Source organism: Globicephala melas, chromosome 5, assembly GCF_963455315.2.
Source record: "Globicephala melas chromosome 5, mGloMel1.2, whole genome shotgun sequence".
Taxonomy (NCBI): Eukaryota; Metazoa; Chordata; class Mammalia; order Artiodactyla; family Delphinidae; genus Globicephala; species Globicephala melas.
The window spans coordinates 33,815,320-33,826,641 of NC_083318.1; the positions used below are offsets into that span (position 1 = coordinate 33,815,320).

General features: G+C 42.2%; 1 protein-coding gene across 1 annotated transcript in view; it reads right to left on the reverse strand.

The window, feature by feature from the left end:
• Nucleotides 1–9,977, reverse strand: part of ARHGEF38 (Rho guanine nucleotide exchange factor 38) — a 153,976-nt gene extending 143,999 nt beyond the window's left edge. The window contains exon 1 of the mRNA XM_030864144.2: nt 9,782–9,977. Coding sequence (XP_030720004.1) covers nt 9,782–9,977 — 196 coding nt within the window. The remainder of the gene's footprint in view (nt 1–9,781) is intronic.
• Nucleotides 9,978–11,322: the final 1,345 nt, after the last annotated feature.

Consider the following 11,322-nt stretch of genomic DNA (forward strand, 5'->3'; position numbering starts at 1 on the left):
GATTGCATAGTGGTTGAAAAAGCATGGACCTTGGAGTCAAGTAGACCTCAGTATAACTCTGACATTACCGCTTACTAGTTGCGTAACGCTGGGCAAGTGTCTACACCTCTTGTAACCTTAATTTTATTATCTATAAATATTTGACAATAACTTCTTAGCAAAGTTGTTAAGAAATGATGTAATGTACCCACATGCCTAGTACAGATGCTAGTTGTATTGGTGTCATCTTTTTCAGCTATGAACCCCAGACAGGAAAACCAATTTTATTACCTTGTTCCATGCACTAGGACATGTTTAATCCCTCTTTCTGGAATGCCCTCTTCCTCTCAGAAAAAATACAAACTGGATTTCAAGATTCAGATTTCAGTGTCTCTTATTTTGACATTTTAGAGGTCCAATTGAGCTCTTTCTCATCACAATCCCTATATTGATTTACTTGTGTCTCTAATATATTAATAACCACTAATTTCGGGTCAGTGCTGTGATGAGCTGACCAGTTCCCCTTCAGGAAAAAAAGGACTTCTTGCCCCACTGCTGGGAGTGTCACCAGCAGACAGCTCCTTTTCAGGAATTATCTCAGATGAGAGCACCTCTCAGGTCATGCTCCCTTTCCAAGATGGCCCCATCCAGTAACCTGAAGGGTGATGATATAAGGGCCCAGATTCTTCACAGCACTGTGACAAGTCCAAAGGATCATCTCATCTTCAGAACTTGCCTTAGAGTTGGCTAAGGCTTTCACTGAGACCAGATCACAGCTCAAGCTCTCTCTCTTTCTCCCAATCTTCTGCCTGTCCCTTCTCTTGCCCAGGTGGTGATCATAAGAACATTCCCTAATAAACCTCCTGCACCCAAATTTCCACCTCAGAATCTGCAACCCAGGAACCCAAACTGCAGCCTTACCTCAGGCACTTATTGCTACAATTATTGGTTCACTGCCTGTCTCACTCCATAGGCTGGGTTCACTTCTGGTTACTTTTATATTCTCAGGATCTAGTTGGTATTAACCATGTATTAACTTGTTGGATAAATGCTTGTTGGATAAATTCCTTAAAACTGAGATTTCATTTTCTTTGGCCAAGGAACTCTATTTTCTTCTTTAATTAAGTTTATTTATTTATATTCTCTATTTTTACAGAAAAAGAAGTTAGAGGAGTTAACTCATAAATTGACTCCAATTAAATAGTGGGGAAATGGGAATGACAGAATTGTAAAAGCCAATATACCAATGATACAGATCAATATAGTTATAATGAGTCATGGAATCGTTTTAAATCATTGAGTAAGTAGTCTTTGAGCTGAGCATCTACCATATACCAGGCACTGCTTAAGTGTTAAAATAAGACTAACTCTCTACTCCCAAGGAAAATTATGTTCAAGTGGAAGAGAGGGGCAAGATAGAACAGAAAAGCATAATTCCAGAGAGCAACAGGTAGTATGAAGGTCACTGAAAGGCATTAGAAAATACCATCCCAAAATATACCTCTCTGGCATGTTGATTACTTTGAACTGAAGGCAACTGAGAAGCAGCGGGTTCAGGAAGAGCTCTCTGCCCTCCCTGTGTCAGGAAGAGGAGAGAATTCTTATCGCTGGAGATGGGGAGTTGACATCAAGATGAGTCTGTACAAACAGATCTTACTGAAATAACCCTTATATTCCATTAGTTTCCACCATATGTTTCCTGTTCACTTCCCCACAGTTTAATACCCTTAGCTCAAACCCCCTTTTCCTTTGTCTTGCCACATTTCCACAAGTTATCACTCTTTGTTAAAATGATATATAAGCCCCTGGGTTTAACTGCTTTGGAATTCTTGATTCTTTCTATGAAACCCTCTGTGCCATGTACAAATAGTAACATCAAATAAAATGTGCATGCTTTTTCTCCTGTTATTCTGTCTTTTGTAGGTTCTACTCACATGTCCCAGCCACAGAACCTAAGAGGAGAAAGGGAAAGTCTTTCCTCTTCTACACCGCTGTAGGTAGAATGGTCAGGAAGGACTCTCCCAGAAGGTGAGCAGAGATCTCAGTGATGAGAATCCATACTTGCAGATATTTGGAGGAAAAAATTTGGGGGTGGGAGGGAAGTAGCTAATAAAAGGTGAGGCATTAGGTACAAAACTGACTCTAAGTTTCAGGCAGCTAAATATATACACTAAATTGCTTGTTTTTATCTGGAAAGGGGGCATATTCTAATTCTTAAGAAGAGCCAAAGTTTTTCCTCGAATAAAACTGGATGGCACTGAGAGAAGTAAACAATGTCTTCATCAACTATTTCACAACAAAGACAGAAGCAGAAATCTGTGCCAACTTTTATAGTGACACTGGAGACCTAACATTGAAAAGCATTCAGGAAAGACAATTTCTGTGAGGGGTACAATGGCTCAGCGTGCTTAGAGCAGCAGCTAGATGACGTGACCTTTAGGTTTTCTTCTTTATGTAAGAGCTGGATGTCAGACAGTCAAGATTATATTTGCTCTCAAGAGCCTCAGTCCAGGTATCACAGAGTATTCATTTCTTCTCTGACTCATCAATCAAGAAAAAAATTGTTCAGAACAACCTGGGACAAAGGCTTTAATCATAACACTCTATTTTCCTGCTGCATTTAAGACTCACAATTTAGGCTGACTTCATAGAATTCTATTGAAATATCACCTACCTAGGTAAAGAACTACTTGTTTCCAGTATATAATTCCATTCTTTTCATTTGCAAATGTATACACCACCATCACCACCACCGATTGCTATAAAATAGGGTTTTCAGTTTTGTGGATGCATGTTAAGTTTTATTGAGATACCAATAAATGACAACAGGCATAAAATTAAGGAAATAGTGTCAAGATATCCAAGGAAGTGGGAAATGGAGATGATTAAGCTATTACAATAGGGCAGGTTTGCTTAACCTAACTTTGTTTCCTGACAATTAAATCAAAAGATAGCATTTATTAAACAGCAACAACACACCATCAGAGGCATGTCACAATAATGCCAGAGAAAGAACATGAATTCCAAAGTAAAAAATTTAGCAGGTCGAGTTTTATCACAGTAGCAGAGGAATGTCATCACATCACAAAACATGTACTGCAACCCTCAAAGTGCTTTGACTTCTCATTACTAATATACCCTACAGATAAAATACTAAGTCAATGAATGAGTTGCATTTAATTTTGCAGATATTTAAAGCACCTATGATCAAATCCAAGCTCTACCACCTGAAGGAGTTTAGGACATGCCACCCCCAAATTTGTTACTTTGGTACATTGATCATTTTGAGCTGAAAGCACTTGAAAAGCAGCAAATGCAGGGAGAGGCTTTCTCTGCACTCCCTTATCTGCCTAGAGACAGATCCTCCAAAAGGAGCTCAACTGTCAACCAGGGGACGCCGACTCCTCTCACAGGACAGGAGACTAGAAGTGACATCACAGCCAGACAGACTTTGTCACCAACTATTACGTATCCCTGTGGTTCTTCTAAGGGCCCATTCATCTTTCCTAAAATTATTTACTCTCCCCTCAGTGGCCTACATTTCTCCTCTCCTTCCCCTATTAAGATAGTATATAAGCTCTCTAATCCTAACCTTTTTTGAGTTATTCACTTCTGTTTTCCTGTGATGCTCACAGGCATGAAACATTCAAAATGAATACCCTCGTATACTTTTTCTCCTGTTAAGCTGCCTATTGTTTGTTTAGTTCATAGGCCCAGCTATTGAATGTAGGAGGGTAGAGGGAAAGTCATTTCTCCTTTATATACCTCCTTTTTCAACTATAAAACCCCAACTGAAAAGGTGTTGGGATCAAATAACAATGTGTGAAAGCCCCTGGCTGACACGGCTTCTGGCGGATGACAGTCACGATGTCTTTCCTTCCCTCCGCTTCCCTTCCTTTCCTCTTTCCACAACCTAGTATAATAAGAAAGCTATATCCTGAATGTAGATAACAGTCATAAGTAGCCTCCTTTTTGGGCCTGGAGCAAGTGTATAAACGGAGGCTGCATACCTTATCTACATATTTAAAAGTTGTAAGTCAAGCTGGCAAACTGTTAAATAAAATATGTTATATCCTTCCATCTTGAATAAATGTACCTTCATAACAATCTGGAAGGCCAAGTTCAAGATTAGATCTCTCAGGTCCCTCGGAGTTTCATGCCAAAATTTAGCAGGAGGCCCTGGGCACAATCCCTCTCCCCAGTCATGAGGCCTGTATCCCTACCCTTCCCTCTACCAGCTCCTCCACCCACAAAGGGCCTGGTAGGCATGGAGTGAACACCCCAGCATGATCGAGCTCCAGACACACCTCCAAAACTGACTGGCCCTGGAGCCAAAGGGTGTGCCCACCAGCACCCACATTCTGTCCTAAGGAGAAAGGGATTGGGAAGAGGTCCCATCAGGCCTTGGTGGCAGTGATTAGGACCAGTTGAACAGAAAATTCCATGGTCCCAGATGCCCTGAACTTAGTCTAGAAATGAGGTTAAGGATCCCAGGCAGCCAGGAACCTTGGCCCCAAGGACTCCTCACCTGCTTGGTGGAGAGGGCGCCACAGGGGGACGCTCTAAAGCTCCACCTGAAGCCAAGTCTTGCCCGGTGCTCAGGGTGATACTGCTGACACGTTTAGCAATTCTTGCAATAATCCACCGTCACCAGGAAATCAGTACCCGCAAAAACACTGAAGTTAATATGATTAGGGTATCAAGAAAAAGTCATTCTATAAAAAGACCGTTTTCCCTTTTCCTGTATCAACAGAAGCAAAGATGAATGTAGCTTGAGTGCTTTTCTCTCACTCATCTTTTCCCCGACTATGTCACTATTTTAAGATTCGTTTCTATCTGTGCTTAGCACATCTGAATTTTCTCTCTCCCTCTTCCTCTCCTTCCTTTCTTCCATTAGCTCAGCCCTCCCTCTTGATGTCTCATCTTGTGTTTTGATAAACCCATCATTTTTATGGACAAAAAATAGAATTAGAAGCTGTGTTTGCTACCTTTAAAAAAGTTATATCTAGAGGTACATCAGTTAAATATGGAAGGAATAAATTTTCCCATCACAATGTGGTAGTAGTGGAATAGCTCAAACTTTCTTGATTTCTGGGACTCACTTTATTTGATCCAATGTGTCCTCTAAAAACTGCAAAATACCTTTACTGGAAAAGAAAGAAAGTAAAATATCATGCTTCTTTTGGGTTTCTATGCATGCAACGAGAGAGAAGTTACTTAGCTTTAACAGTGCGTTACACTGTTAACAGTCACATTACTGATCCAAGTACTTCCCATTTCACTAAAGGCAGGTAAAGGGGAAGGAGTTACTTTTACAGTACTCAAAGAACAGGCAGGAACAAAAAGGACTCATAGCACCAGGAGAGAACCATGCACGAACAGCTGGACAATTACTTTTATTCCACCCTTCATTACCCCTTGAACAAAAATCACCAAATCTTCCAGTGTTAACAGCTCATCCTCCTCACTTACAGGTTAGTTTGTATTCTTAAAAATCATTACAAATTGGGCTTCCCTGGTGGCGCAATGGTTGAGAGTCTGCCTGCCGATGCAGGGGACACGGGTTCGTGCCCTGGTCCGGGAAGATCCCACATGCCGTGGAGCGGCTGGGCCCGTGAGCCATGACTGCTGAGCCTGCGCATCTGGAGCCTGTGCTCCGCAAGGGGAGAGGCCACAACAGTGAGAGGCCCGCATACCGAAAAAAAAAAATCATTACAAATTAACTGTTCCCATAATCTGACCAAGTCTAACTTAGTCTTTGAGCCATTTGTCCTCATACTGCAAAATATCTTATTCCGTATAAAGTCCATGCAGGAGAGTGGCTCATTTATTGTCACCATAGTGAGAACATTTCAGGATTTCATAAAAACAACCAATCAATCCTTTTATAATGAAAATGATATGATAGCCTTTGTGAAAAAGAAAACATCGCAGACCTAACATGAATTGGAGATGTGATTTTTTTGTTGTTGTGTTATCTGCAGCTGTGAGGACATTTAACCCACCCACTCTCACTCTTTCACCTGATACTAGCAAAAATATGCACTGGCCAAAAAATTAACCAGAAGCTTAGCGTGGCCACAGAGGATAAAAGTAACTGACTAACTATCTTAGTCGATTTGGGCTGCTGTTACAAAAATACCATAAACGGGGTGGCTTAAACAACAAACATTTGTTTTTCACAGTTTTTGCAGTTGAGAAGTCCAAGATCAAAGTTCAAGGTGCTGGTAAGGACCCCCTTCCTGGTGGACAGATGTCGGACTTTTCAAATCCTCACATGGCAGGGAGCAGAGAGGGAGGGAACAAGATCTCTCGTGTTTTATGAGGGCACTAATCCTATTCATGTGTGCTGGCCACGATTCCAAGGGCAAAGATGGAACAGTTAACGAGAAAGATAGGGTGCCTTTCATGGACTGGTGGGGGGGGGGTGGGCGTGAGAGATGGGAGGGGAAATGGGTCGATAATAGACAATAAATAAGGAAACAAACAACATAATTTCAGACAGAGATAAGCCCAGTGAAGATGTTAAAATACCCTTCTCTCCCCATTCTGCACCTCCACCCCATCCCCACTTATCTTCTCTGAATGACAATGTTTTCTGACAACCTCTCCGCCCAATCCTGAATAGACCATTTCCTCCTTCTGCGGATGCCCTGATCCCATGTCTACCTCTCGCCTGCACCTTTATTGTATTTGTTTACCTGTCTTATCTTTCCCTACGAGACTTCAAGCCCCTTTGGAGTAAAGGTCAGACACTTTTTCTTAATGATTTTGTAGTTGTTATTCCTGGCACATATTCTGTTTTTTGCACACCGTATAACATATTCAATAAACGCCAATTAACTGAACAAACCTGTTGAAGGAATAAGGATGCCACTAACTGTAGCTAGCATTGAACTATTATTGTGCAACTTGAGGCTTAGTAGGAATGACTACATGGATGTGATCACAATCTTTTACAAAGATTTTATGATAATCTCATTAGAATCATGTTCTATTGTTTAATTTAGTAGCTCTCACCCCCTGTACCATTTAAAAAATATTACAGCTTAGGATTCACACTACTAAAGCGACATCAGTCAGAAATTGAATGAAACGGATAAACTGTATAGTTAAGAGGTGAGCCCAGGGACACCGAAGAACGATGTAACATTTCCCAGAATCCTAGAGAACTTGCTTCCAGAGACAGAACAGTAAATTGTATTACTCAGTAACACAGCACTGAAGGACAACCAACTAAATAATTTGAGGCTGCATTCCAGTATTGGAAAGCACACTGTGACCTCACGATGGCTTTGCTTCGGGGCCATCTGTCTGAGGGCTCTAACTAGCTCAGGTCTTTATTCAGTGCCTTCCAGGGAACTGCCAGTTCCAAGGTAGGCAGAGGAAAAACTCTTGTCATTGCAATAATAAAGAACCTCTTAAGGTGATTTAGGACTCATCTGCATGATAAAGGGTAGAGTACAGATGAGAGAGTGCAAACTGATTGCTTCCAACATTAATGAAAAAATGCCTTCTATTGTTGCCACACCAGTTACAGAAGAATCATACTAAAAGCTCTATTAGGCATTAGGTATCAGCCTTGGACTTTATTAAGAGTTACATCTTTAAAATGTTACTTATCAGGAGGTCAGCCTATCTTTACAGCTCTGATGTGCTCCTCTACGCTCCCTGATGATTTTTCTCCAGTACAGTCAGGTCTACCACCATGGATTAACTCCTGCGTCTTTCCTTCCACCTTCAGAGACAGGATCCAACAGAGCACAGGAAAACCACAAATCCAGTGGAGTACATAAGAAGGCTGAAGTCTTCTGCAAAGTAACCAACAAATATCTACTGTATTCTGTGGCCACAGACTTATTTTTTTTTTAAGCTAAGTTTGGGAAGAGAATAGCAAAAAGTATTCCCATTTTTATTTTACTAATGGAAAATCTGGATCAAAAAGATGCTGAATTAGTGAACCTCGGAAAGAAGAAACATGTTATTAGGGAAAAAGCAGTAGGCTTTTCCTGAATTCCTTATTTGTGGTCTTTTCATCAAAAGACAGAAAAGAGTTGAAACAGATTAGTAGATTAGTAAATTTGGGCTAACACAAGGCAAGTCCTGTTCTAACATTATGGTACCCATCATTCCTAAAATTAAAAACAGCTACTATTTATGGAGCACATGCCATGTGTCAGCCAATATTCTAGGTGTTTCATGTACTTATCTAATTTCATTCTCCCAATAACACTGTGTGGTAAGTATCATTATCCTATTTTCACAGATAGAGAAACAGAAGCTCAGCAATTTTAAGTGATTTGCTCAGTCTTATAGGTAGTAAACTGAAGAGCCAGGATTGGAAACCAAATATACGTGACTTTAAAATTTGCATTTTTTCCAGTTTATACATGGCCTTGAGAAAATTAATTTCAAAGCTCAAATAGTACCCCTTCCCCATTAAAAAAAAAAACAACCATCTTTAAGGACAACACTTGACTTTGCATTTTAATCCTGAGCTATCAGGATTTTTTAAAAGCATTAACTCATAGTAGGAAGCTTTAAAGATTTAATTTAAATGCATTTAACTTACTTTAATTAATTTGCATCACTAAGTCCACGCACATTTTTTGAGGAAAGAGACCTTCTAAGTACAAGCTTGTCCCATTGGTCGCTCTAGCCTCATTGTAGTTTTTCAATCCGGAATGACAACTCATGGTAACATTATGAGAGCTTAAACACAGTGTGCCTCAAAGTGGGAGAGACAGGTTCTGGGGGATCACATAACAGGTACTGCAGTGGCTACTTAAAACGTCGCACAGCATCCACATCAAAATGATGTTTACTAGACCAAATGACCTTTGAGAGAAAGGGAGAAGTAAAAGAGAGGATGGATGGGAAGAGAGAGCAATTCAGGGCCTGAAACAGGACATGTTATATTAACTGTACCAATTATCTTATGACCATCACAAAATAACTGAAGTTATTTCCTCAGCGGTCATTCAATCTAAGCGTGCTAAACGTCTCTTACCATATTTGCATGTTATTCGATTCACTCTAAAGGAATGAACACCTATGTGATTTTCAAGAAATCCTATTATACTATCCGATGACTATAACATCCCTTATTTTCCCAGACATAATTGTAGTTTCAGGCCCCTATTTAATATAACCACAATCACAGTTCAGTACAATTACCTAGATAGATCTCCTGGTGTGACATCTCACACCTGTCTATTGAGATAAACTATCTTTTGTAGGTTTCTAAATCATTTGCTTTCTAGTGCTTCCCACGTCTTAAATTGGGTGCAGGAGGGAGAAGAAAAGAGGGATGTAGCAGGAAAAAAAAGACATGACAATATTAAGAATAATTCAGAATTGGCTTTTTTGGTTGTTTTTTTTTTTGTTTTTTTCGGTACACGGGCCTCTCACTGTTGTGGCCTCTCCCGTTGTGGAGCACAGGCTCCGGACGCGCAGGCTCAGCGGCCATGGCTCACGGGCCCAGCCGCTCCGCGGCATGTGGGATCCTCGTGGACCGGGGCACGAACCCGTGTCCCCTGCATCAGCAGGTGGACTCCCAAACACTGCGCCACCAGGGAAGCCCCAGAACTGGCTTTTTAACTATGGAAGGACATAATAAATTTCTCCTACAACTTGTGAATTACATTTACTTTCATTTTCTTATTTCCTTACTTTCCTCCTTATAGAGGAAGGTAATGTTTGATTTTCTCCTCTGCCTTAATTGCTTCCTTTGCAAGTGCAAGAGTAAGAGGAAAAGAGCTGGGAGTGCAGGAACCAAGGCCATGGGTTTCTTGTAGGTTACCTTGTAATTTCTGGTTGTACTCGGTCCTGTGAGACTGGCTCCTCGTCAAGGTACCAGAGTAGTCCCCAGGAACACTGCTCTCAACCACAGGGTCAGTCTTCCTTCTCTCCAGCATATAGAGCCTGGGCCTCGGGAAGGGCAGGCTCTTTTTCCTGGTGCCCATAGTTTCTTTCCCGGGGGCTTCTTTGGGCTCCATGGGAGGCAGAGACCAGCTCTAGGGGCCAGCGGGCAATGGCTGGCTGCTAAGGGGCCTCAGGGTAAATGTTAAAGCCGCCAGCCTGAGGAGCTTAACTGCCCCCTTCTAACCAACCGGCTTCACTCCAGGGTTACCTAGCTGTGACTGCCCTCCACGGAGTCCCAGGGCTCCACCCCTATGAGGTCATTCTTTTTAATAACTAGAATCCAACAGGGGAAGCTGCCACCTGTTACCTGAGAGACCTGCCGAACCGAGCTAGGCAAAGCAGGGACTGCGCTGCAACATGCTGCTGAAGCAAACAAACATCCCATTGTGTGGGCCGAGGGCTGGGAGTCCGGGGAAAGGAAAGCGAACAAGGTGAGGCGGGAGGAGGGGAAGCGCGCGTGTGTGTACCCAGCGGCTTATGGGTTCAGTGTGGGCCTCTGGGTGTGTACAGGTGCGCTGGGACACTGCGTTGCGGTTCTGCTGCCCCGAGCCACACGGGGCTCGGGGGTGACTCTCAGCTAGAGTCACCCACACGTGACCGCGGAGCTAGTGTGCAGCCATGAGAATTTGCATTTGCATCACAACAGTGGGGACAGGATCGTTTTTTAAGGATTACTGTGCGCCCTCAAAGTCGTGCTTCCGCCTTTAAACACCGAACATTCAGAGATTATTTGCTAAAAACGTACTTGCCAAACCCTGATCCGCATTCCTGAGGAAACAAGGGTTTGCACTGGAGAGGGGTTCGGCTGCAGGAGCCAGAGGAGGGAAAGGTCTAGAGCCTTTCCGATTTCTTGCTCTCCACGTGCTGCCCTAGCCTGAAATTAGTCTTTTCAGTCCCAACCCCGTCCTTCTGGGTCCTGATCCTTGGGAAAATAAGCACTGGGCCAGGGTGTGATTTCTGTAAGATCTTTTCCCGACCCTCTCGCAGATGGAGTGTCCGAGAAAGGCAGCTCACCTTAGGAAAATAAGAGGAGGGAAAATGTTTGAAACTGAGAAGAGACACTAGACAGTGGAAAGGTCTGGGGGGCGGGGAGGAGGGTAGAAAGGCAAATAGTGACGGGCCTTTCATTAGTTTTTTTGAAGTTGTTTTTCCTCGTATTTACTGAGATTTCTCAAGGGGAAAATTCTCAGAAGCTCTGGGAATATGCCAAGTCTTTTGTATGCCCTCGTTAAAGAAAAGAGAGACCCTGAGGAGGAAAATAGATTCTTTTTTATTGCAGTGGGACTGCCAAAATCTAGCTTTGTGCTGTCCACTCTGAATCATGGTTAACTCTTGTTAGACAAGGTTTATAAATGAGGAAAAAGAGGGAAAAACCATTTTTCCAACTCAGGATGTGTGGGCTGAATACAATTTGCATAA